This window comes from Heterodontus francisci, unplaced genomic scaffold (assembly GCF_036365525.1).
Source record: "Heterodontus francisci isolate sHetFra1 unplaced genomic scaffold, sHetFra1.hap1 HAP1_SCAFFOLD_882, whole genome shotgun sequence".
In the NCBI taxonomy this organism is placed as follows: Eukaryota; Metazoa; Chordata; class Chondrichthyes; order Heterodontiformes; family Heterodontidae; genus Heterodontus; species Heterodontus francisci.
This window is the reverse complement of record NW_027141635.1, coordinates 225,137-251,963: the sequence shown is the minus strand read 5'-3', so window position 1 is coordinate 251,963 and position 26,827 is coordinate 225,137. Positions and strand designations below refer to the sequence as shown.

Genomic DNA, 26,827 nt, shown 5'->3' with positions numbered 1-26,827 from the left:
TGTGTATAACTGTGGTGTGTGTGTGTGTATAACTGTGGTGTGTGTGTGTGTATAACTGTGGTGTGTGTGTGTATGACGGCTGTGTGTGTGCATAACTGTGGTGTGTGTGTGTGTGCATAACTGTGGTGTGTGTGTGTATAACTGTGCTGTGTGTGTGTGTGTGTATAACTGTGCTGTGTGTGTGTGTATAACTGTGCTGTGTGTGTGTGTGTATAACTGTGCTGTGTGTGTGTGTGTATAACTGTGCTGTGTGTGTGTGTGTGTATAACTGTGGTGTGTGTGTGTGTATAACTGTGCTGTGTGTGTGTATATAACTGTGCTGTCTGTGTGTGTAACTGTGCGGTGTGTGTGTGTGCAAAACTGCTGTGTGTGTGTGTATAACTGTGCTGTGTGTGTGTATAATTGTGCTGTGTGTGTGTGTGTATAACTGTGCTGTGTGTGTGTATAACTGTGCTGTGTGTGTGTGTAACTGTGCGGTGTGTGTGTGTGCAAAACTGTGCTGTGTGTGTATAATTGTGCTCTGTGTGTGTGTGTGTGTATAACTGCTGTGTGTGTATAACTGTGCTGTGTGTATAACTGTGCTGTGTGTGTGTGTATAACTGTGCTGTGTGTGTATAACTGTGCTGTCTGTGTGTGTAACTGTGCAGTGTGTGTGTGTGCAAAACTGTGCTGTGTGTGTGTGTGTGTATAACGGTGCTGTGTGTGTGTATAATTGTGCTCTGTGTGTGTGTGTATAACTGTGCTGTGTGTGTATAACTGTGCTGTGTGTGTGTATATAACTGCTGTGTGTGTGTGTATAACTGTGCTGTGTGTGTGTGTATAACTGTGCTGTGTGTGTGTATAATTGTGCTCTGTGTGTGTGTGTATAACTGTGCTGTGTGTATAACTGCTGTGTGTGTGTGTATAACTGTGCTGTGTGTGTGTATATAACTGCTGTGTGTGTGTATAACTGTGCTGTCTGTGTGTAACTGTGCGGTGTGTATAACTGTGCTGTGTGTATAACTGTGCTGTGTGTGTGTATATAACTGCTGTGTGTGTGTATAACTGTGCTGTGTGTGTATAACTGTGCTGTCTGTGTGTAACTGTGCGGTGTGTGTGTGCAAAACTGTGCTGTGTGTGTGTGTGTATAACTGTGCTGTGTGTGTGTATAATTGTGCTCTGTGTGTGTGTGTGTGTGTATAACTGTGCTGTGTGTGTATAACTGTGCTGTGTGTGTATAACTGTGCTGTGTGTGTATAACTGTGCTGTGTGTATAACTGTGCTCTGTGTGTGTGTGTATAACTGCTCTGTGTGTGTGTATAACTGTGGTGTGTGTGTGTGTATAACTGTGGTGTGTGTGTGTGTATAACTGTGGTGTGTGTGTGTGTATAACTGTGGTGTGTGTGTGTGTTTAACTGTGGTGTGTGTGTGTGTTTAACTGTGGTGTGTGTGTGTATAACTGTGCTGTGTGTGTGTGTATAACTGTGCTGTGTGTGTGTGTATAACTGTGCTGTGTGTGTGTGTATAACTGCTGTGTGTGTGCGTATAACTGTGGTGTGTGTGTGTGTGTGTATAACTGTGGTGTGTGTGTATAAATGTGGTGTGTGTGTATAAATGTGGTGTGTGTGTGTGTATAACTGTGGTGTGTGTGTGTGTATAACGGCTGTGTGTGTGCATAACTGTGGTGTGTGTGTGTATATAACTGTGCTGTGTGTGTGTGTGTATAACTGTGGTGTGTGTATAACTGTGGTGTGTGTGTGTGTATAACTGTGTGGTGTGTGTGTATAACTGTGTGGTGTGTGTGTATAACTGTGATGTGTGTGTGTGTGTGTATAACTGTGTGGTGTGTGTGTATAACTGTGTGGTGTGTGTGTATGACTGTGTGGTGTGTGTGTATAACTGTGATGTGTGTGTGTGTGTATAACTGTGATGTGTGTGTGTGTGTATAACTGTGGTGTGTGTATGACTGTGGTGTGTGTGTGTGTATAACTGTGTGGTGTGTGTGTATAACTGTGTGGTGTGTGTGTATAACTGTGTGGTGTGTGTGTATAACTGTGTGGTGTGTGTGTATAACTGTGCGGTGTGTGTGTATAACTGTGCGGTGTGTGTGTATAACTGTGAGGTGTGTGTGTATAACTGTGTGGTGTGTGTGTATAACTGTGTGGTGTGTGTGTATAACTGTGTGGTGTGTGTGTATAACTGTGTGGTGTGTGTGTATAACTGTGTGGTGTGTGTGTATAACTGTGTGGTGTGTGTGTATAACTGTGAGGTGTGTGTGTGTGTATAACTGTGGTGTGTGTGTATAACTGTGTGGTGTGTGTGTATAACTGTGGTGTGTGTGTGTATAACTGTGTGGTGTGTGTGTATAACTGTGTGTGTGTGTGTATAACTGTGTGGTGTGTGTGTGTATAACTGTGTGGTGTGTGTGTGTTTCACTGTGTGGTGTGTGTGTATAACTGTGAGGTGTGTGTGTGTGTATAACTGTGTGGTGTGTGTGTATAACTGTGTGGTGTGTGTGTGTATAACTGCTCTGTGTGTGTGTATAACTGCTCTGTGTGTGTGTATAACTGCTCTGTGTGTGTGTATAACTGTGGTGTGTGTGTGTGTATAACTGTGGTGTGTGTGTGTGTATAACTGTGGTGTGTGTGTGTGTATAACTGTGGTGTGTGTGTGTGTTTAACTGTGGTGTGTGTATAACTGTGCTGTGTGTGTGTGTATAACTGTGGTGTGTGTGTGTGTGCGTATAACTGTGGTGTGTGTGTGTGTGTGTATAACTGTGGTGTGTGTGTATAAATGTGGTGTGTGTGTATAAATGTGGTGTGTGTGTGTGTATAACTGTGGTGTGTGTGTGTGTATAACGGCTGTGTGTGTGCATAACTGTGGTGTGTGTGTGTATAACTGTGTGGTGTGTGTGTGTATAACTGTGTGGTGTGTGTGTATAACTGTGATGTGTGTGTGTGTGTATAACTGTGTGGTGTGTGTGTATAACTGTGTGGTGTGTGTGTATGACTGTGTGGTGTGTGTGTATAACTGTGTGGTGTGTGTGTATAACTGTGGTGTGTGTGTATAACTGTGGTGTGTGTGTATAACTGTGTGGTGTGTGTGTATAACTGTGTGGTGTGTGTGTGTATAACTGTGTGGTGTGTGTGTATAACTGTGTGGTGTGTGTGTATAACTGTGTGGTGTGTGTGTATAACTGTGTGGTGTGTGTGTGTATAACTGTGTGGTGTGTGTGTATAACTGTGAGGTGTGTGTGTGTATAACTGTGTGATGTGTGTGTGTATAACTGTGTGGTGTGTGTGTGTATAACTGTGTGGTGTGTGTGTGTATAACTGTGTGGTGTGTGTGTATAACTGTGAGGTGTGTGTGTGTGTATAACTGTGGTGTGTGTGTGTAACTGTGGTGTGTGTGTGTAACTGTGGTGTGTGTGTGTAACTGTGGTGTGTGTGTGTGTAACTGTGGTGTGTGTGTGTGTAACTGTGGTGTGTGTGTGTGTATAACTGTGGTGTGTGTGTGTGTATAACTGTGGTGTGTGTGTGTGTATAACTGTGCTGTGTGTGTGTAACTGTGGTGTGCGTGTGTGTGTAACTGTGGTGTGTGTGTGTCTATAACTGTGGTGTGTGTGTATAACTGTGGTGTGTGTGTGTGTATAACTGTGGTGTGTGTGTGTGTATAACTGTGGTGTGTGTGTGTGTATAACTGTGGTGTGTGTGTGTGTATAACTGTGGTGTGTGTGTGTGTATAACTGTGCTGTGTGTGTGTATAACTGTGGTGTGTGTGTGTGTATAACTGTGCTGTGTGTGTGTGTGTATAACTGTGCTGTGTGTGTGTGTGTGTATAACTGTGCTGTGTGTGTGTGTGTATAACTGTGCTGTGTGTGTGTATAACTGTGGTGTGTGTGTGTGTATAACTGTGGTGTGTGTGTGTGTATAACTGTGGTGTGTGTGTGTGTATAACTGTGCTGTGTGTGTGTGTGTATAACTGTGCTGTGTGTGTGTGTGTGTATAACTGTGCTGTGTGTGTGTGTGTAACTGGTGTGTGTGTGTTTAACTGTGGTGTGTGTGTATAACTGTGGTGTGTGTGTGTGTAACTGTGCTCTGTGTGTGTGTGTGTGTTTAACTGTGGTGTGTGTGTGTGTAACTGTGGTGTGTGTGTGTGTAACTGTGGTGTGTGTGTGTGTAACTGTGGTGTGTGTGTGTGTAACTGTGGTGTGGGTGTGTGTGTGTGTGTGTAACTGTGGTGTGTGTGTGTGTGTGTGTAACTGTGGTGTGTGTGTGTGTGTAACTGTGGTGTGTGTGTAACTGTGGTGTGTGTGTGTGTGTGTGTAACTGGTGTGTGTGTGTGTGTAACTGGTGTGTGTGTGTGTATAACTGTGGTGTGTGTGTGTGTGTAACTGTGGTGTGTGTGTGTGTATAACTGTGGTGTGCGTGTGTGTGTAACTGTGGTGTGCGTGTGTGTGTAACTGTGGTGTGCGTGTGTGTGTAACTGTGGTGTGCGTGTGTGTGTAACTGTGGTGTGTGTGTGTGTGTATAACTGTGATGTGTGTGTATAACTGTGGTGTGTGTGTGTAACTGTGCTGTGTGTGTTTGTAACTGTGGTGTGTGTGTGTTTGTAACTGTGGTGTGTGTGTGTGTGTAACTGTGGTGTGTGTGTGTGTGTATAACTGTGGTGTGTGTGTGTAACTGTGCTGTGTGTGTAACTGTGGTGTGTGTGTGTTTGTAACTGGTGTGTGTGTGTGTAACTGTGGTGTGTGTGTGTGTATAACTGTGGTGTGTGTGTGTTTATAACTGTGCTGTGTGTGTCTAACTGGTGTGTGTGTGTATAACTGTGCTGTGTGTATGTGTGTTTAACTGTGGTGTGTGTGTGTTTAACTGTGGTGTGTGTGTGTGTTTAACTGTGGTGTATGTGTGTATAACTGTGGTGTGTGTGTGTATAACTGTGGTGTGTGTGTGTGTGTCTAACTGTGGTGTGTGTGTGTGTGTATAACTGTGGTGTGTGTGTGTATAACTGTGCTCTGTGTGTGTGTGTGTGTGTATAACTGCTGTGTGTGTTTTTCTGTGCTCTGTGTGTGTGTATAACTGTGCTGTGTATGTATAACTGTGCTTGTGTGTGTGTGTGTATAACTGTGCTCTGTGTGTGTGTATAACTGTGCTGTGTGTGTGCGTGTGTATAACTGCTGTGTGTGTGTATAACTGTGCTCTGGTTGTGTGTATAACTGTGCTCTGTGTGTGTGTGTATAACTGTGCTCTGTGCTCTGTGTATATAACTGTGCTCTGTGTGTGTGTGTGTATAACTGTGCTGTGTGTGTATATAACTGTGCTGTGTGTGTGAGTGTATAACTGTGCTGTGTGTATAACTGTGCTGTGTGTGTGTGTGTATAACTGTGCTGTGTGTATAACTGTGCTGTGTGTGTGCATAACTGTGCTGTGTGTGTGCATAACTGTGCTGTGTGTATAACTGTGCTGTGTGTGTGTGTATAACTGTGCTGTGTGTATAACTGTGCTGTGTGTGTATAACTGCTGTGTGTGTGTGTATAACTGTGCTGTGTGTGTGTATATAACTGCTGTGTGTGTGTGTATAACTGTGCTGTGTGTGTAACTGTGCGGTGTGTGTGTGTGTATAACTGTGCTGTGTGTGTGCATAACTGTGCTCTGTGCTCTGTGTGTATAACTGTGCTCTGTGTGTGTGTGTGTATAACTGTGCTGTGTGTGTGAGTGTATAACTGTGCTGTGTGTGTGCATAACTGTGCTGTGTGTGTGCATAACTGTGCTGTGTGTATAACTGTGCTGTGTGTGTGTGTGTGTATAACTGTGCTGTGTGTATAACTGTGCTGTGTGTATAACTGTGCTGTGTGTATAACTGTGCTGTGTGTGTGTGTATAACTGTGCTGTGTGTGTGTATATAACTGCTGTGTGTGTGTGTATAACTGTGCTGTGTGTGTAACTGTGCGGTGTGTGTGTGTGTATAACTGTGGTGTGTGTGTGTGTATAACTGTAGTGTGTGTGTGTGTATAACTGTGGTGTGTGTGTGTGTATAACTGTGGTGTGTGTGTGTATGACGGCTGTGTGTGTGTGTGTGTGTGCATAACTGTGGTGTGTGTGTGTATAACTGTGCTGTGTGTGTGTGTGTATAACTGTGCTGTGTGTGTGTGTGTATAACTGTGCTGTGTGTGTGTGTGTATAACTGTGCTGTGTGTGTGTGTGTGTATAACTGTGGTGTGTGTGTGTGTATAACTGTGGTGTGTGTGTGTGTATAACTGTGCTGTCTGTGTGTGTAACTGTGCGGTGTGTGTGTGTGCAAAACTGTGTGTGTGTGTATAACTGTGCTGTGTGTGTGCATAACTGTGCTGTGTGTATAACTGTGCTGTGTGTGTGTGTGTGTATAACTGTGCTGTGTGTATAACTGTGCTGTGTGTATAACTGTGCTGTGTGTATAACTGTGCTGTGTGTGTGTGTATAACTGTGCTGTGTGTGTGTATATAACTGCTGTGTGTGTGTGTATAACTGTGCTGTGTGTGTAACTGTGCGGTGTGTGTGTGTGTATAACTGTGGTGTGTGTGTGTGTATAACTGTAGTGTGTGTGTGTGTATAACTGGTGTGTGTGTGTGTATAACTGTGGTGTGTGTGTGTATGACGGCTGTGTGTGTGTGTGTGTGTGCATAACTGTGGTGTGTGTGTGTATAACTGTGCTGTGTGTGTGTGTGTATAACTGTGCTGTGTGTGTGTGTGTATAACTGTGCTGTGTGTGTGTGTGTATAACTGTGCTGTGTGTGTGTGTGTGTATAACTGTGGTGTGTGTGTGTGTATAACTGTGGTGTGTGTGTGTGTATAACTGTGCTGTCTGTGTGTGTAACTGTGCGGTGTGTGTGTGTGCAAAACTGTGTGTGTGTGTATAACTGTGCTGTGTGTGTGTATAACTGTGCTGTGTGTGTGTATAATTGTGCTGTGTGTGTGTGTGTATAACTGTGCTGTGTGTGTGAAAAACTGTGCTGTGTGTGTGTGTAACTGTGCGGTGTGTGTGTGTGCAAAACTGTGCTGTGTGTGTATAATTGTGCTCTGTGTGTGTGTGTGTGTATAACTGTGCTGTGTGTGTATAACTGTGCTGTGTGTATAACTGTGCTGTGTGTGTGTGTATAACTGTGCTGTGTGTGTATAACTGTGCTGTCTGTGTGTGTAACTGTGCGGTGTGTGTGTGTGCAAAACTGTGCTGTGTGTGTGTGTGTGTGTATAACTGTGCTGTGTGTGTGTATAATTGTGCTCTGTGTGTGTGTGTATAACTGTGCTGTGTGTGTATAACTGTGCTGTGTGTGTGTATATAACTGCTGTGTGTGTGTGTATAACTGTGCTGTGTGTGTGTGTATAACTGTGCTGTGTGTGTGTATAATTGTGCTCTGTGTGTGTGTGTATAACTGTGCTGTGTGTATAACTGCTGTGTGTGTGTGTATAACTGTGCTGTGTGTGTGTATATAACTGCTGTGTGTGTGTATAACTGTGCTGTCTGTGTGTAACTGTGCGGTGTGTATAACTGTGCTGTGTGTATAACTGTGCTGTGTGTGTGTGTATAACTGTGCTGTGTGTGTGTATATAACTGCTGTGTGTGTGTATAACTGTGCTGTGTGTGTATAACTGTGCTGTGTGTGTATAACTGTGCTGTCTGTGTGTAACTGTGCGGTGTGTGTGTGCAAAACTGTGCTGTGTGTGTGTGTGTATAACTGTGCTGTGTGTGTGTATAATTGTGCTCTGTGTGTGTGTGTGTGTATAACTGTGCTGTGTGTGTATAACTGTGCTGTGTGTGTATAACTGTGCTGTGTGTGTATAACTGTGCTGTGTGTATAACTGTGCTCTGTGTGTGTGTGTATAACTGCTCTGTGTGTGTGTATAACTGTGGTGTGTGTGTGTGTATAACTGTGGTGTGTGTGTGTGTATAACTGTGGTGTGTGTGTGTGTATAACTGTGGTGTGTGTGTGTGTATAACTGTGGTGTGTGTGTGTGTTTAACTGTGGTGTGTGTGTGTATAACTGTGGTGTGTGTGTGTGTATAACTGTGCTGTGTGTGTGTGTATAACTGCTGTGTGTGTGCGTATAACTGTGGTGTGTGTGTGTGTGTGTGTGTGTATAACTGTGGTGTGTGTGTATAACTGTGGTGTGTGTGTGTGTATAACGGCTGTGTGTGTGCATAACTGTGGTGTGTGTGTGTGTATAACTGTGCTGTGTGTGTGTGTGTATAACTGTGGTGTGTGTATAACTGTGGTGTGTGTATAACTGTGGTGTGTGTGTGTGTATAACTGTGTGGTGTGTGTGTATAACTGTGATGTGTGTGTGTGTGTATAACTGTGTGGTGTGTGTGTATGACTGTGTGGTGTGTGTGTATAACTGTGATGTGTGTGTATAACTGTGATGTGTGTGTATAACTGTGATGTGTGTGTATAACTGTGGTGTGTGTATGACTGTGGTGTGTGTGTGTGTATAACTGTGTGGTGTGTGTGTATAACTGTGTGGTGTGTGTGTATAACTGTGCGGTGTGTGTGTATAACTGTGTGGTGTGTGTGTATAACTGTGTGCTGTGTGTGTGTATAACTGTGTGGTGTGTGTGTATAACTGTGTGGTGTGTGTATAACTGTGTGGTGTGTGTGTATAACTGTGTGGTGTGTGTGTATAACTGTGTGGTGTGTGTGTATAACTGTGTGGTGTGTGTGTATAACTGTGTGGTGTGTGTGTATAACTGTGTGGTGTGTGTGTGTATAACTGTGTGGTGTGTGTGTATAACTGTGTGGTGTGTGTGTATAACTGTGTGGTGTGTGTGTGTATAACTGTGTGGTGTGTGTGTATAACTGTGTGGTGTGTGTGTATAACTGAGGTGTGTGTGTGTGTATAACTGTGTGGTGTGTGTGTATAACTGTGTGTGTGTGTATAACTGTGTGGTGTGTGTGTGTATAACTGTGTGGTGTGTGTGTATAACTGTGAGGTGTGTGTGTGTGTATAACTGTGTGGTGTGTGTGTATAACTGTGAGGTGTGTGTGTGTGTATAACTGTGTGGTGTGTGTGTATAACTGTGTGGTGTGTGTGTATAACTGTGTGGTGTGTGTGTGTATAACTGTGGTGTGTGTGTATAACTGCTCTGTGTGTGTGTATAACTGCTCTGTGTGTGTGTATAACTGTGGTGTGTGTGTGTGTATAACTGTGGTGTGTGTGTGTGTATAACTGTGGTGTGTGTGTGTGTTTAACTGTGGTGTGTGTATAACTGTGCTGTGTGTGTGTGTATAACTGCTGTGTGTGTGCGTATAACTGTGGTGTGTGTGTGTATAACTGTGGTGTGTGTGTATAAATGTGGTGTGTGTGTATAAATGTGGTGTGTGTGTATAAATGTGGTGTGTGTGTGTGTATAACTGTGGTGTGTGTGTATAACGGCTGTGTGTGTGCATAACTGTGGTGTGTGTGTGTATAACTGTGTGGTGTGTGTGTGTATAACTGTGCTGTGTGTGTGTATATAACTGTGCTGTGTGTGTGTATATAACTGCTGTGTGTGTGTGTATAACTGTGCTGTGTGTGTAACTGTGCGGTGTGTGTGTGTGCAAAACTGTGCTGTGTGTGTGTGTGCAAAACTGTGCTGTGCTGTGTGTGTGTATAACTGTGCTGTGTGTGTGTATAATTGTGCTCTGTGTGTGTGTATAACTGTGCTGTGTGTGTATAACTGCTGTGTGTATAACTGCTCTGTGTGTGTGTGTATAACTGTGGTGTGTGTGTGTGTGTTTAACTGTGGTGTGTGTGTGTTTAACTGTGGTGTGTGTGTGTTTAACTGTGGTGTGTGTGTGTGTTTAACTGTGGTGTGTGTGTGTATATAACTGTGGTGTGTGTGTGTATAACTGTGCTGTGTGTGTGTGTATAACTGTGGTGTGTGTGTGTATAACTGTGGTGTGTGTGTGTATAACTGTGGTGTGTGTGTGTATAACTGTGGTGTGTGTGTGTATAACTGTGGTGTGTGTGTGTATAACTGTGGTGTGTGTGTGTGTATAACTGTGGTGTGTGTGTGTGTATAACTGTGGTGTGTGTGTGTATGACGGCTGTGTGTGTGCATAACTGTGGTGTGTGTGTGTGTGCATAACTGTGGTGTGTGTGTGTATAACTGTGCTGTGTGTGTGTGTGTGTATAACTGTGCTGTGTGTGTGTGTATAACTGTGCTGTGTGTGTGTGTGTATAACTGTGCTGTGTGTGTGTGTGTATAACTGTGCTGTGTGTGTGTGTGTGTATAACTGTGCTGTCTGTGTGTGTAACTGTGCGGTGTGTGTGTGTGCAAAACTGCTGTGTGTGTGTGTATAACTGTGCTGTGTGTGTGTATAATTGTGCTGTGTGTGTGTGTGTATAACTGTGCTGTGTGTGTGTATAACTGTGCTGTGTGTGTGTGTAACTGTGCGGTGTGTGTGTGTGCAAAACTGTGCTGTGTGTGTATAATTGTGCTCTGTGTGTGTGTGTGTGTATAACTGTGCTGTGTGTGTATAACTGTGCTGTGTGTATAACTGTGCTGTGTGTGTGTGTATAACTGTGCTGTGTGTGTATAACTGTGCTGTCTGTGTGTGTAACTGTGCAGTGTGTGTGTGTGCAAAACTGTGCTGTGTGTGTGTGTGTGTATAACTGTGCTGTGTGTGTGTATAATTGTGCTCTGTGTGTGTGTGTATAACTGTGCTGTGTGTGTATAACTGTGCTGTGTGTGTGTATATAACTGCTGTGTGTGTGTGTATAACTGTGCTGTGTGTGTGTGTATAACTGTGCTGTGTGTGTGTATAATTGTGCTCTGTGTGTGTGTGTATAACTGTGCTGTGTGTATAACTGCTGTGTGTGTGTGTATAACTGTGCTGTGTGTGTGTATATAACTGCTGTGTGTGTGTATAACTGTGCTGTCTGTGTGTAACTGTGCGGTGTGTATAACTGTGCTGTGTGTATAACTGTGCTGTGTGTGTGTGTATAACTGTGCTGTGTGTGTGTATATAACTGCTGTGTGTGTGTATAACTGTGCTGTGTGTGTATAACTGTGCTGTGTGTGTATAACTGTGCTGTCTGTGTGTAACTGTGCGGTGTGTGTGTGCAAAACTGTGCTGTGTGTGTGTGTGTATAACTGTGCTGTGTGTGTGTATAATTGTGCTCTGTGTGTGTGTGTGTGTGTATAACTGTGCTGTGTGTGTATAACTGTGCTGTGTGTGTATAACTGTGCTGTGTGTGTATAACTGTGCTGTGTGTATAACTGTGCTCTGTGTGTGTGTGTATAACTGCTCTGTGTGTGTGTATAACTGTGGTGTGTGTGTGTGTATAACTGTGGTGTGTGTGTGTGTATAACTGTGGTGTGTGTGTGTGTATAACTGTGGTGTGTGTGTGTGTTTAACTGTGGTGTGTGTGTGTGTTTAACTGTGGTGTGTGTGTGTATAACTGTGCTGTGTGTGTGTGTATAACTGTGCTGTGTGTGTGTGTATAACTGTGCTGTGTGTGTGTGTATAACTGCTGTGTGTGTGCGTATAACTGTGGTGTGTGTGTGTGTGTGTATAACTGTGGTGTGTGTGTATAACTGTGTGGTGTGTGTGTGTGTATAACTGTGTGGTGTGTGTGTATAACTGTGGTGTGTGTGTGTATAACTGTGTGGTGTGTGTGTATAACTGTGTGTGTGTGTGTATAACTGTGTGGTGTGTGTGTGTATAACTGTGTGGTGTGTGTGTGTTTCACTGTGTGGTGTGTGTGTATAACTGTGAGGTGTGTGTGTGTGTATAACTGTGTGGTGTGTGTGTATAACTGTGTGGTGTGTGTGTATAACTGTGTGGTGTGTGTGTGTATAACTGCTCTGTGTGTGTGTATAACTGCTCTGTGTGTGTGTATAACTGTGGTGTGTGTGTGTGTATAACTGTGGTGTGTGTGTGTGTATAACTGTGGTGTGTGTGTGTGTTTAACTGTGGTGTGTGTATAACTGTGCTGTGTGTGTGTGTATAACTGTGGTGTGTGTGTGTGTGCGTATAACTGTGGTGTGTGTGTGTGTGTGTATAACTGTGGTGTGTGTGTATAAATGTGGTGTGTGTGTATAAATGTGGTGTGTGTGTGTGTATAACTGTGGTGTGTGTGTGTGTATAACGGCTGTGTGTGTGCATAACTGTGGTGTGTGTGTGTATAACTGTGTGGTGTGTGTGTGTATAACTGTGTGGTGTGTGTGTATAACTGTGATGTGTGTGTGTGTGTATAACTGTGTGGTGTGTGTGTATAACTGTGTGGTGTGTGTGTATGACTGTGTGGTGTGTGTGTATAACTGTGTGGTGTGTGTGTATAACTGTGTGGTGTGTGTGTATAACTGTGTGGTGTGTGTGTGTATAACTGTGTGGTGTGTGTGTATAACTGTGTGGTGTGTGTGTATAACTGTGTGGTGTGTGTGTATAACTGTGTGGTGTGTGTGTGTATAACTGTGTGGTGTGTGTGTGTATAACTGTGTGGTGTGTGTGTATAACTGTGAGGTGTGTGTGTGTGTATAACTGTGTGATGTGTGTGTGTATAACTGTGTGATGTGTGTGTGTATAACTGTGTGGTGTGTGTGTGTATAACTGTGTGGTGTGTGTGTGTATAACTGTGTGGTGTGTGTGTATAACTGTGAGGTGTGTGTGTGTGTATAACTGTGTGGTGTGTGTGTATAACTGTGTGGTGTGTGTGTATAACTGTGTGGTGTGTGTGTATAACTGTGTGATGTGTGTGTGTATAACTGTGTGGTGTGTGTGTATAACTGTGTGGTGTGTGTGTATAACTGTGTGGTGTGTGTGTATAACTGTGTGGTGTGTGTGTGTATAACTGTGTGGTGTGTGTGTGTATAACTGTGTGGTGTGTGTGTATAACTGTGTGGTGTGTGTGTATAACTGTGTGGTGTGTGTGTATAACTGTGTGGTGTGTGTGTATAACTGTGTGGTGTGTGTGTATAACTGTGAGGTGTGTGTGTGTGTATAACTGTGTGGTGTGTGTGTGTATAACTGTGTGGTGTGTGTGTATAACTGTGTGGTGTGTGTGCATAACTGTGCTGTGTGTGTGCATAACTGTGCTGTGTGTATAACTGTGCTGTGTGTGTGTGTGTATAACTGTGCTGTGTGTATAACTGTGCTGTGTGTGTATAACTGCTGTGTGTGTGTGTATAACTGTGCTGTGTGTGTGTATATAACTGCTGTGTGTGTGTGTATAACTGTGCTGTGTGTGTAACTGTGCGGTGTGTGTGTGTGTATAACTGTGCTGTGTGTGTGCATAACTGTGCTCTGTGCTCTGTGTGTATAACTGTGCTCTGTGTGTGTGTGTATAACTGTGCTGTGTGTGTGAGTGTATAACTGTGCTGTGTGTGTGCATAACTGTGCTGTGTGTGTGCATAACTGTGCTGTGTGTGTGCATAACTGTGCTGTGTGTATAACTGTGCTGTGTGTGTGTGTGTGTGTATAACTGTGCTGTGTGTATAACTGTGCTGTGTGTATAACTGTGCTGTGTGTATAACTGTGCTGTGTGTGTGTGTATAACTGTGCTGTGTGTGTGTGTATAACTGTGCTGTGTGTGTGTATATAACTGCTGTGTGTGTGTGTATAACTGTGCTGTGTGTGTAACTGTGCGGTGTGTGTGTGTGCAAAACTGTGCTGTGTGTGTGTGTGCAAAAGTGTGCTGTGTGTGTGTGTGTATAACTGTGCTGTGTGTGTGTATAATTGTGCTCTGTGTGTGTGTATAACTGTGCTGTGTGTGTATAACTGCTGTGTGTATAACTGCTCTGTGTGTGTGTGTATAACTGTGGTGTGTGTGTGTGTTTAACTGTGGTGTGTGTGTGTTTAACTGTGGTGTGTGTGTGTTTAACTGTGGTGTGTGTGTGTGTTTAACTGTGGTGTGTGTGTGTGTTTAACTGTGGTGTGTGTGTGTATATAACAGTGGTGTGTGTGTGTATAACTGTGCTGTGTGTGTGTGTATAACTGTGGTGTGTGTGTGTATAACTGTGGTGTGTGTGTGTATAACTGTGGTGTGTGTGTGTATAACTGTGGTGTGTGTGTGTATAACTGTGGTGTGTGTGTGTATAACTGTGGTGTGTGTGTGTATAACTGTGGTGTGTGTGTGTATAACTGTGGTGTGTGTGTGTATAACTGTGGTGTGTGTGTGTGTATAACTGTGGTGTGTGTGTGTGTATAACTGTGGTGTGTGTGTGTATGACGGCTGTGTGTGTGCATAACTGTGGTGTGTGTGTGTCTGCATAACTGTGGTGTGTGTGTGTATAACTGTGCTGTGTGTGTGTGTATAACTGTGCTGTGTGTGTGTGTGTATAACTGTGCTGTGTGTGTGTGTGTATAACTGTGCTGTGTGTGTGTGTGTGTATAACTGTGCTGTGTGTGTGTGTATAACTGTGCTGTGTGTGTGTATATAACTGTGCTGTCTGTGTGTGTAACTGTGCGGTGTGTGTGTGTGCAAAACTGCTGTGTGTGTGTGTATAACTGTGCTGTGTGTGTGTATAATTGTGCTGTGTGTGTGTGTGTATAACTGTGCTGTGTGTGTGTATAACTGTGCTGTGTGTGTGTGTAACTGTGCGGTGTGTGTGTGTGCTAAACTGTGCTGTGTGTGTATAATTGTGCTCTGTGTGTGTGTGTGTGTATAACTGTGCTGTGTGTGTATAACTGTGCTGTGTGTGTATAACTGTGCTGTGTGTATAACTGTGCTGTGTGTGTATAACTGTGCTGTGTGTATAACTGTGCTGTGTGTGTGTGTATAACTGTGCTGTGTGTGTATAACTGTGCTGTCTGTGTGTGTAACTGTGCGGTGTGTGTGTGTAAAACTGTGCTGTGTGTGTGTGTGTGTATAACTGTGCTGTGTGTGTGTATAACTGTGCTGTGTGTGTATAACTGTGCTGTGTGTGTGTATATAACTGCTGTGTGTGTGTGTATAACTGTGCTGTGTGTGTGTGTATAACTGTGCTGTGTGTGTGTATAATTGTGCTCTGTGTATAACTGCTGTGTGTGTGTGTATAACTGTGCTGTGTGTGTGTATATAACTGCTGTGTGTGTGTATAACTGTGCTGTCTGTGTGTAACTGTGCGGTGTGTATAACTGTGCTGTGTGTATAACTGTGCTGTGTGTGTGTGTATAACTGTGCTGTGTGTGTGTATATAACTGCTGTGTGTGTGTATAACTGTGCTGTGTGTGTATAACTGTGCTGTGTGTGTATAACTGTGCTGTGTGTGTATAACTGTGCTGTCTGTGTGTAACTGTGCGGTGTGTGTGTGCAAAACTGTGCTGTGTGTGTGTGTGTATAACTGTGCTGTGTGTGTGTATAATTGTGCTCTGTGTGTGTGTGTATAACTGTGCTGTGTGTGTATAACTGTGCTGTGTGTGTATAACTGTGCTGTGTGTATAACTGTGCTCTGTGTGTGTGTATAACTGCTCTGTGTGTGTGTATAACTGTGGTGTGTGTGTGTGTATAACTGTGGTGTGTGTGTGTGTATAACTGTGGTGTGTGTGTGTGTATAACTGTGGTGTGTGTGTGTGTGTATAACTGTGGTGTGTGTGTGTGTATAACTGTGGTGTGTGTGTGTGTATAACTGTGCTGTGTGTGTGTGTATAACTGCTGTGTGTGTGCGTATAACTGTGGTGTGTGTGTGTGTGTGTATAACTGTGGTGTGTGTGTATAAATGTGGTGTGTGTGTATAAATGTGGTGTGTGTGTGTGTATAACTGTGGTGTGTGTGTGTGTATAACGGCTGTGTGTGTGCATAACTGTGGTGTGTGTGTGTATATAACTGTGCTGTGTGTGTGTGTGTATAACTGTGGTGTGTGTATAACTGTGGTGTGTGTGTGTGTATAACTGTGTGGTGTGTGTGTATAACTGTGTGGTGTGTGTGTATAACTGTGATGTGTGTGTGTGTATATAACTGTGTGGTGTGTGTGTATAACTGTGTGGTGTGTGTGTATGACTGTGTGGTGTGTGTGTATAACTGTGATGTGTGTGTGTGTGTATAACTGTGATGTGTGTGTGTGTGTATAACTGTGGTGTGTGTATGACTGTGGTGTGTGTGTGTGTATAACTGTGTGGTGTGTGTGTATAACTGTGTGGTGTGTGTGTATAACTGTGCGGTGTGTGTGTATAACTGTGCGGTGTGTGTGTATAACTGTGTGGTGTGTGTGTGTATAACTGTGTGGTGTGTGTGTATAACTGTGTGGTGTGTGTGTATAACTGTGTGGTGTGTGTGTATAACTGTGGTGTGTGTGTGTATAACTGTGGTGTGTGTGTGTGTATAACTGTGGTGTGTGTGTGTGTATAACTGTGGTGTGTGTGTGTATGACGGCTGTGTGTGTGCATAACTGTGGTGTGTGTGTGTCTGCATAACTGTGGTGTGTGTGTGTATAACTGTGCTGTGTGTGTGTGTATAACTGTGCTGTGTGTGTGTGTGTATAACTGTGCTGTGTGTGTGTGTGTATAACTGTGCTGTGTGTGTGTGTGTGTATAACTGTGCTGTGTGTGTGTGTATAACTGTGCTGTGTGTGTGTATATAACTGTGCTGTCTGTGTGTGTAACTGTGCGGTGTGTGTGTGTGCAAAACTGCTGTGTGTGTGTGTATAACTGTGCTGTGTGTGTGTATAATTGTGCTGTGTGTGTGTGTGTATAACTGTGCTGTGTGTGTGTATAACTGTGCTGTGTGTGTGTGTAACTGTGCGGTGTGTGTGTGTGCTAAACTGTGCTGTGTGTGTATAATTGTGCTCTGTGTGTGTGTGTGTGTGTATAACTGTGCTGTGTGTGTATAACTGTGCTGTGTGTGTATAACTGTGCTGTGTGTATAACTGTGCTGTGTGTGTATAACTGTGCTGTGTGTATAACTGTGCTGTGTGTGTGTGTATAACTGTGCTGTGTGTGTATAACTGTGCTGTCTGTGTGTGTAACTGTGCGGTGTGTGTGTGTAAAACTGTGCTGTGTGTGTGTGTGTGTATAACTGTGCTGTGTGTGTGTATAACTGTGCTGTGTGTGTATAACTGTGCTGTGTGTGTGTATATAACTGCTGTGTGTGTGTGTATAACTGTGCTGTGTGTGTGTGTATAACTGTGCTGTGTGTGTGTATAATTGTGCTCTGTGTATAACTGCTGTGTGTGTGTGTATAACTGTGCTGTGTGTGTGTATATAACTGCTGTGTGTGTGTATAACTGTGCTGTCTGTGTGTAACTGTGCGGTGTGTATAACTGTGCTGTGTGTATAACTGTGCTGTGTGTGTGTGTATAACTGTGCTGTGTGTGTGTATATAACTGCTGTGTGTGTGTATAACTGTGCTGTGTGTGTATAACTGTGCTGTGTGTGTATAACTGTGCTGTGTGTGTATAACTGTGCTGTCTGTGTGTAACTGTGCGGTGTGTGTGTGCAAAACTGTGCTGTGTGTGTGTGTGTATAACTGTGCTGTGTGTGTGTATAATTGTGCTCTGTGTGTGTGTGTATAACTGTGCTGTGTGTGTATAACTGTGCTGTGTGTGTATAACTGTGCTGTGTGTGTATAACTGTGCTGTGTGTATAACTGTGCTCTGTGTGTGTGTATAACTGCTCTGTGTGTGTGTATAACTGTGGTGTGTGTGTGTGTATAACTGTGGTGTGTGTGTGTGTATAACTGTGGTGTGTGTGTGTGTATAACTGTGGTGTGTGTGTGTGTGTATAACTGTGGTGTGTGTGTGTGTATAACTGTGGTGTGTGTGTGTGTATAACTGTGCTGTGTGTGTGTGTATAACTGCTGTGTGTGTGCGTATAACTGTGGTGTGTGTGTGTGTGTGTATAACTGTGGTGTGTGTGTATAAATGTGGTGTGTGTGTATAAATGTGGTGTGTGTGTGTGTATAACTGTGGTGTGTGTGTGTGTATAACGGCTGTGTGTGTGCATAACTGTGGTGTGTGTGTGTATATAACTGTGCTGTGTGTGTGTGTGTATAACTGTGGTGTGTGTATAACTGTGGTGTGTGTGTGTGTATAACTGTGTGGTGTGTGTGTATAACTGTGTGGTGTGTGTGTATAACTGTGATGTGTGTGTGTGTATATAACTGTGTGGTGTGTGTGTATAACTGTGTGGTGTGTGTGTATGACTGTGTGGTGTGTGTGTATAACTGTGATGTGTGTGTGTGTGTATAACTGTGATGTGTGTGTGTGTGTATAACTGTGGTGTGTGTATGACTGTGGTGTGTGTGTGTGTATAACTGTGTGGTGTGTGTGTATAACTGTGTGGTGTGTGTGTATAACTGTGCGGTGTGTGTGTATAACTGTGCGGTGTGTGTGTATAACTGTGTGGTGTGTGTGTGTATAACTGTGTGGTGTGTGTGTATAACTGTGTGGTGTGTGTGTATAACTGTGTGGTGTGTGTGTATAACTGTGTGGTGTGTGTGTATAACTGTGTGGTGTGTGTGTGTATAACTGTGTGGTGTGTGTGTATAACTGTGTGGTGTGTGTGTATAACTGTGTGGTGTGTGTGTGTATAACTGTGTGGTGTGTGTGTATAACTGTGAGGTGTGTGTGTGTATAACTGTGTGGTGTGTGTGTATAACTGTGTGGTGTGTGTGTATAACTGTGTGGTGTGTGTGTATAACTGTGTGTGTGTGTGTATAACTGTGTGGTGTGTGTGTGTATAACTGTGTGGTGTGTGTGTATAACTGTGAGGTGTGTGTGTGTGTATAACTGTGTGGTGTGTGTGTATAACTGTGTGGTGTGTGTGTATAACTGTGTGGTGTGTGTGTATAACTGTGTGGTGTGTGTGTGTATAACTGTGGTGTGTGTGTATAACTGCTCTGTGTGTGTGTATAACTGTGGTGTGTGTGTGTGTATAACTGTGGTGTGTGTGTGTGTATAACTGTGGTGTGTGTGTGTGTTTAACTGTGGTGTGTGTATAACTGTGCTGTGTGTGTGTGTATAACTGCTGTGTGTGTGCGTATAACTGTGGTGTGTGTGTGTGTGTGTATAACTGTGGTGTGTGTGTATAACTGTGGTGTGTGTGTATAAATGTGGTGTGTGTGTATAAATGTGGTGTGTGTGTGTGTATAACTGTGGTGTGTGTGTATAACGGCTGTGTGTGTGCATAACTGTGGTGTGTGTGTGTATAACTGTGTGGTGTGTGTGTATAACTGTGTGGTGTGTGTGTATAACTGTGATGTGTGTGTGTGTGTATAACTGTGTGGTGTGTGTGTATAACTGTGTGGTGTGTGTGTATGACTGTGTGGTGTGTGTGTATAACTGTGTGGTGTGTGTGTATAACTGTGTGGTGTGTGTGTATAACTGTGGTGTGTGTGTATAACTGTGCGGTGTGTGTGTATAACTGTGTGGTGTGTGTGTATAACTGTGTGGTGTGTGTGTGTATAACTGTGTGGTGTGTGTGTATAACTGTGTGGTGTGTGTGTATAACTGTGTGGTGTGTGTGTATAACTGTGTGGTGTGTGTGTATAACTGTGTTGTGTGTGTATAACTGTGCGGTGTGTGTGTATAACTGTGCGGTGTGTGTGTATAACTGTGTGTGTGTGTGTATAACTGTGTGGTGTGTGTGTATAACTGTGTGGTGTGTGTGTATAACTGTGTGGTGTGTGTGTATAACTGTGTGGTGTGTGTGTATAACTGTGTGGTGTGTGTGTGTATAACTGTGTGGTGTGTGTATATAACTGTGAGGTGTGTGTGTGTGTATAACTGTGTGGTGTGTGTGTATAACTGTGTGATGTGTGTGTGTATAACTGTGTGGTGTGTGTGTATAACTGTGTGTGTGTGTGTATAACTGTGTGGTGTGTGTGTGTGTATAACTGTGTGGTGTGTGTGTGTATAACTGTGTGGTGTGTGTGTATAACTGTGAGGTGTGTGTGTGTGTATAACTGTGTGGTGTGTGTGTGTATAACTGTGTGGTGTGTGTGTATAACTGTGTGATGTGTGTGTGTATAACTGTGTGGTGTGTGTGTATAACTGTGTGGTGTGTGTGTGTATAACTGTGTGGTGTGTGTGTATAACTGTGTGGTGTGTGTGTATAACTGTGAGGTGTGTGTGTATAACTGTGTGGTGTGTGTGTATAACTGTGTGGTGTGTGTGTATAACTGTGTGGTGTGTGTGTATAACTGTGAGGTGTGTGTGTATAACTGTGTGGTGTGTGTGTATAACTGTGTGGTGTGTGTGTATAACTGTGAGGTGTGTGTGTGTAACTGTGAGGTGTGTGTGTGTAACTGTGTGGTGTGTGTGTATAACTGTGTGGTGTGTGTGTATAACTGTGTGGTGTGTGTATAACTGTGTGGTGTGTGTGTCTCACTGTGTGGTGTGTGTGTATAACTGTGTGGTGTGTGTGTATAACTGTGTGGTGTGTGTGTATAACTGTGAGGTGTGTGTGTGTAACTGTGTGGTGTGTGTATAACTGTGTGGTGTGTGTGTATAACTGTGTGGTGTGTGTGTATAACTGTGTGGTGTGTGTGTATAACTGTGTGGTGTGTGTGTATAACTGTGTGGTGTGTGTGTATAACTGTGTGGTGTGTGTGTATAACTGTGTGGTGTGTGTGTATAACTGTGTGGTGTGTGTGTATAACTGTGTGGTGTGTGTGTATAACTGTGAGGTGTGTGTGTATAACTGTGAGGTGTGTGTGTATAACTGTGTGGTGTGTGTGTATAACTGTGTGGTGTGTGTGTATAACTGTGTGGTGTGTGTGTATAACTGTGTGGTGTGTGTGTGTAACTGTGTGCTTTGTGTGTGTACACTACGTGTGTAACTGTGAGGTGTGTGTGTGGTAGCTGTCATCCACATGACTCTGCGTTCCTAGGGAGCGGTGAAGAGGAGAGCTCTGTTTGTAGGTGTGAATAACCAGACTGTGTCCTTTACCCTCCCACTTACAGTTTCCTATGGTCTGTGGCACGATCATGTGAAGGGCTGGTGGGAGGTCAGAAAAAATTATCCAATACTCTACATTTTCTACGAGGATATAAAGGAGGTATTTTCAACGTGAGGGATTTAATCATTTCTCTGATCACATCTGTCCCAGAGAGTGACTGGGTGGGATATTAAAGGGTATGGGGAGTGAGGGAGAGTGGGATTAGACTGGGTGGGATATTAAAGGGTGTGGGGGAGTGAGGGGAGAGTGGGATTAGACTGGGTGGGATATTAAAGGGTGTGGGGAGTGAGGGAGAGTGGGATTAGACTGGGTGGGATATTAAAGGGTGTGGGGCGTGATGGAGAGTGGGATTAGACTGGGTGGGATATTAAAGGGTGTGGGGGAGTGAGGGAGAGTGGGATTAGACTGGGTGGGATATTAAAGGGTGTGGGGAGTGAGGGAGAGTGGGATTAGACTGGGTGGGATATTAAAGAGTGAGGGGGGAGAATGGGATTAGACTGGGTGGGATATTAAAGAGTGTGGGGAGTGAGGGAGAGTGGGATTAGACTGGGTGGGATATTAAAGGGTGTGGGGAGTGAGGGAGAGTGGGATTAGACTGGGTGGGATATTAAAGGGTGTGGGGAGTGAGGGGGGAGAATGGGATTAGACTGGGTGGGATATTAAAGGGTGTGGGGAGTGAGGGGGGAGAATGGGATTAGACTGGGTGGGATATTAAAGGGTGTGGGGAGTGAGGGGGGAGAATGGGATTAGACTGGGTGGGATATTAAAGGGTGTGGGGGAGTGAGGGAGAGTGGGATTAGACTGGGTGGGATATTAAAGGGTGCGGGGAGTGAGGGGGAGAGTGGGATTAGACTGGGTGGGATATTAAAGGGTGTGGGGGAGTGAGGGGGGAGAATGGGATTAGACTGGGTGGGATATTAAAGGGTACGGGGAGTGAGGGGGAGAGTGGGATTAGACTGGGTGGGATATTGAAGGGTGTGGGGGAGTGAGGGGGAGAGTGGGATTAGACTGGGTGGGATATTAAAGGGTGCGGGGAGTGAGGGGGGAGAATGGGATTAGACTGGGTGGAATATTAAAGGGTGCGGGGAGTGAGGGGGGAGAATGGGATTAGACTGGGTGGGATATTAAAGGGTGTGGGGGAGTGAGGGGGAGAGTGGGATTAGACTGGGTGGGATATTAAAGGGTGAGGAGAGTGAGGGGGAGAGTGGGATTAGACTGGGTGGGATATTAAAGGGTGTGGGGAGTGAAGGGGGAGAGTGGGATTAGACTGGGTGGGATATTAAAGGGTGCGGGGAGTGAGGGGGGAGAGTGGGATTAGACTGGGTGGGATATTAAAGGGTGCGGGGAGTGAGGGGGGAGAATGGGATTAGACTGGGTGGGATATTAAAGGGTGTGGGGAGTGAGGGAGAGTGGGATTAGACTGGGTGGGATATTAAAGGGTGTGGGGAGTGAGGGGGAGAGTGGGATTAGAGTGGGTGGGATATTAAAGGGTGTGGGGGAGTGAGGGAGAGTGGGATTAGACTGGGTGGGATATTAAAGGGTGTGGGGGAGTGAGGGGAGAGTGGGATTAGACTGGGTGGGATATTAAAGGGTGTGGGGGAGTGAGGGGGAGAGTGGGATTAGACTGGGTGGGATATTGAAGGGTGTGGGGGAGTGAGGGAGAGAGTGGGATTAGACTGGGTGGGATATTAAAGGGTGTGGGGGAGTGAGGGGAGAGTGGGATTAGACTGGGTGGGATATTAAAGGGTGTGGGGGAGTGAGGGGGAGAGTGGGATTAGACTGGGTGGGATATTAAAGGGTGCGGGGGAGTGAGTGGGGAGAATGGGATTAGACTGGGTGGGATATTAAAGGGTGCGGGGAGTGAGGGGGGAGAATGGGATTAGACTGGGTGGGATATTAAAGGGTGCGGGGAGTGAGGGGGGAGAATGGGATTAGACTGGGTGGGATATTAAAGGGTGTGGGGGAGTGAGGGGGAGAGTGGGATTAGACTGGGTGGGATATTAAAGGGTGTGGGGAGTGAGGGGGGAGAGTGGGATTAGACTGGGTGGGATATTAAAGGGTGTGGGGGAGTGAGGGGGAGAGTGGGATTAGACTGGGTGGGATATTAAAGGGTGTGGGGAGTGAGGGGGAGATTGGGATTAGACTGGGTGGGATATTAAAGGGTGTGGGGAGTGAGGGAGAGTGGGATTAGACTGGGTGGGATATTAAAGAGTGAGGGGAGAGAGTGGGATTAGACTGGGTGGGATATTAAAGGGTGTGGGGGAGTGAGGGGGAGAGTGGGATTAGACTGGGTGGGATATTAAAGGGTGTGGGGAGTGAGGGGGAGATTGGGATTAGACTGGGTGGGATATTAAAGGGTGTGGGGAGTGAGGGGGGAGAATGGGATTAGACTGGGTGGGATATTAAAGGGTGTGGGGGAGTGAGGGAGAGTGGGATTAGACTGGGTGGGATATTAAAGGGTGCGGGGAGTGAGGGGGGAGAATGGGATTAGACTGGGTGGGATATTAAAGGGTGTGGGGGAGTGAGGGAGAGTGGGATTAGACTGGGTGGGATATTAAAGGGTGCGGGGAGTGAGGGGGGAGAATGGGATTAGACTGGGTGGGATATTAAAGGGTACGGGGAGTGAGGGGGAGAGTGGGATTAGACTGGGTGGGATATTAAAGGGTGTGGGGAGTGAGGGGGAGAGTGGGATTAGACTGGGTGGGATATTAAAGGGTGTGGGGGAGTGAGGGGGAGATTGGGATTAGACTGGGTGGGATATTAAAGGGTGTGGGGAGTGAGGGAGAGAGTGGGATTAGACTGGGTGGGATATTAAAGGGTGTGGGGAGTGAGAGGGAGAGTGGGATTAGACTGGGTGGGATATTCAAGGGTGTGGGGAGTGAGGGGGAGAGTGGGATTAGACTGGGTGGGAAATTAAAGGGTGTGGGGAGTGAGGGGGAGAGTGGGATTAGACTGGGTGGGATATTCAAGGGTGTGGGGAGTGAGGGGGGAGAGTGGGATTAGACTGGGTGGGATATTAAAGGGTGCGGGGAGTGAGGGGGGAGAGTGGGATTAGACTGGGTGGGATATTAAAGGGTGCGGGGAGTGAGGGGGAGAGTGGGATTAGACTGGGTGGGATATTCAAGGGTGTGGGGAGTGAGGGGGAGAGTGGGATTAGACTGGGTGGGATATTAAAGGGTGTGGGGAGTGAGGGAGAGAGTGGGATTAGACTGGGTGGGAAATTAAAGGGTGCGGGGAGTGAGGGGGGAGAGTGGGATTAGACTGGGTGGGATATTAAAGGGTTTTAACCTCTCTCCACTTTGCTGTTGGTTCTCGGGAATAGGACCCCAAGCGTGAAGTTGTGAAGATGGGGAAATTCCTGGGGAAGGAGCTGCCCGATGCGGTGATCGACGAGATTGTCCATCACACCTCCTTCCAATCAATGAAGGCCAACCCAATGAGTAATTACTCCACCGTCCCTCCAGCCATCTTCGATCAGACTGTGTCGGCCTTCATGCGGAAAGGTGAGGGTCTCGATTTCCAGGCGGGGCCTGCCTCGGACGTCCGCCCGCGGGCCGGCAGGCAGGCTGCGGCCCTCGCCCGTCGCGATCTGCACCAGGCCCGGCCTAGAGCCTGGGCCTTTCCTTGAATTAACCCCCGCTCTGAACTCTGAGGCTTCACCTCGTGACCTGTCTCTCTCTCTCTCTCTCTCTCTCTCTCTCTCTCCTCCCACCTCCTCCCCAGGTACGGTAGGCGACTGGAGGAACCACTTCACCGTTGCCCAGGATGAGGCCTTCGACGCTGACTACCAGCGGAGGATGGAGGGCTCGGACCTGAGATTCCGCACCGAGCTGTGACGCGGGCCGCGTTGGCGACGCCCCACCGGGCCACCGGAGCAGGGCAGACCGGACCGAGAGGGAGGAGTGGGGGGGGGGGGGGGCCCTTCGGCCCATCACGGGTCTGATGGCCCCGTGAAGGTGGCTGCTTTCAGGCCCGCCCCACAACCCAACACCTCACGCCCAGCGAATCGGTCTCCACCTCTCCGCTCGTCACCGACTGCTTTCACTTCAGACTCCTGGACTAACTGGCTCTCCCACCGGATTGGAACTGACACCAGAACAGGAACGCTGGGCAAATCCCTCATCTCCACGTCCAACCAATTCATTCGGACTTTTCTGGAGGCTCGGAGTCTCCTTGAAACGCGGAGAGTGATCCCTGAGTGTTCCTGCTTTGGCTCATTGTAATAATTCCGGAATAAAGTTTAATTATTGATCAGAGTACAATAAAGTATCACATTGTGTTAGATACACCATCCTTTCCCCCTCTGGGACCGGGTGTCACAGTGCGTTAGATACACTGTCCTTTCCCCCCTCTGGGACCGGGTGTCACAGTGTGTTAGATACACTGTCCTTTCCCCCTCTGGGACCGGGTGTCACAGTGTGTTAGATACACTGTCCTTTCCCCCTCTGGGACCGGGTGTCACAGTGTGTTAGATACACTGTCCTTTCCCCCTCTGTGACCGGGTGTCACAGTGTGTTAGATACACTGTCCTTTCCCCCTCTGTGACCGGGTGTCACAGTGTGTTAGATACACTGTCCTTTCCCCCTCTGTGACCGGGTGTCACAGTGTGTTAGATACACTGTCCTTTCCCCCTCTGGGACCGGGTGTCACAGTGTGTTAGATACACCATCCTTTCCCCCTCTGGGACCGGGTGTCACCATGTGTTAGATACACTGTCCTTTCCCCCTCTGTGACCGGGTGTCACAGTGTGTTAGATACACTGTCCTTTCCCCCTCTGTGACCGGGTGTCACAGTGTGTTAGATACACTGTCCTTTCCCCCTCTGGGACCGGGTGTCACAGTGTGTTAGATACACTGTCCTTTCCCCCTCTGTGACCGGGTGTCACAGTGTGTTAGATACACTGTCCTTTCCCCCTCTGGGACCGGGTGTCACAGTGCGTTAGATACACTGTCCTTTCCCCCTCTGGGACTGGGTGTCACAGTGCGTTAGATACACTGTCCTTTCCCCCTCTGGGACCGGGTGTCACAGTGTGTTAGATACACTGTCCTTTCCCCCCTCTGGGACTGGGTGTCACAGTGTGTTAGATACACTGTCCTTTCCCCCTCTGGGACTGGGTGTCACAGTGTGTTAGATGCACTGTCCTTTCCCCCCTCTGGGACTGGGTGTCACAGTGTGTTAGATACACTGTCCTTTCCCCCTCTGGGACTGGGTGTCACAGTGTGTTAGATACACTGTCCTTTCCCCCTCTGGGACTGGGTGTCACAGTGTGTTAGATACACTGTCCTTTCCCCCCTCTGGGACCGGGTGTCACAGTGTTAGATACACTGTCCTTTCCCCCTCTGGGACCGGGTGTCACAGTGCGTTAGATACACTGTCCTTTCTCCCTCTGTGACCGGGTGTCACAGTGTGTTAGATACACTGTCCTTTCCCCCCTCTGGATCAGGGTGTCACAGTGCGTTAGATACACTGTCCTTTCCCCACCTCTGGGACCGGGTGTCACAGTGCGTTAGATACACTGTCCTTTCCCCCTCTGGGACTGGGTGTCACAGTGTGTTAGATACACCGACCTTTCCCCCTCTGTGACCGGGTGTCACAGTGTGTTAGATACACTGTCCTTTCCCCCTCTGGGACCGGGTGTCACAGTGTGTTAGATACACTGTCCTTTCCCCCTCTGGGACTGGGTGTCACCATGTGTTAGATACACTGTCCTTTCCCCCTCTGGGACCGGGTGTCACAGTGTGTTAGATACACTGTCCTTTCCCCCTCTGGGACCGGGTGTCACAGTGCGTTAGATACACTGTCCTTTCCCCCTCTGGATCCAGGTGTCACAGTGCGTTAGATACACTGTCCTTTCCCCCCTCTGGGACTGGGTGTCACAGTGCGTTAGATACACTGTCCTTTCCCCCTCTGGATCCAGGTGTCACAGTGCGTTAGATACACTGTCCTTTCCCCCTCTGGATCCAGGTGTCACAGTGCGTTAGATACACTGTCCTTTCCCCCCTCTGGGACTGGGTATCA

General features: G+C 46.2%; 1 protein-coding gene across 2 annotated transcripts in view; it reads left to right on the top strand.

Moving 5' to 3' along the window:
- The window catches only part of LOC137364261 (sulfotransferase 1B1-like), a 63,157-nt gene extending 38,092 nt beyond the window's left edge, over positions 1 to 25,065 (top strand). For both annotated transcript variants that reach the window (XM_068027589.1, XM_068027590.1), the window contains exons 6-8: positions 20,814 to 20,908; positions 24,132 to 24,312; positions 24,533 to 25,065. In XM_068027589.1, coding sequence (XP_067883690.1) covers positions 20,814 to 20,908; positions 24,132 to 24,312; positions 24,533 to 24,645 — 389 coding nt within the window. In that variant the 3' untranslated portion in view covers positions 24,646 to 25,065. The remainder of the gene's footprint in view (positions 1 to 20,813; positions 20,909 to 24,131; positions 24,313 to 24,532) is intronic.
- The last annotated feature ends 1,762 nt before the right edge of the window (positions 25,066 to 26,827 follow it).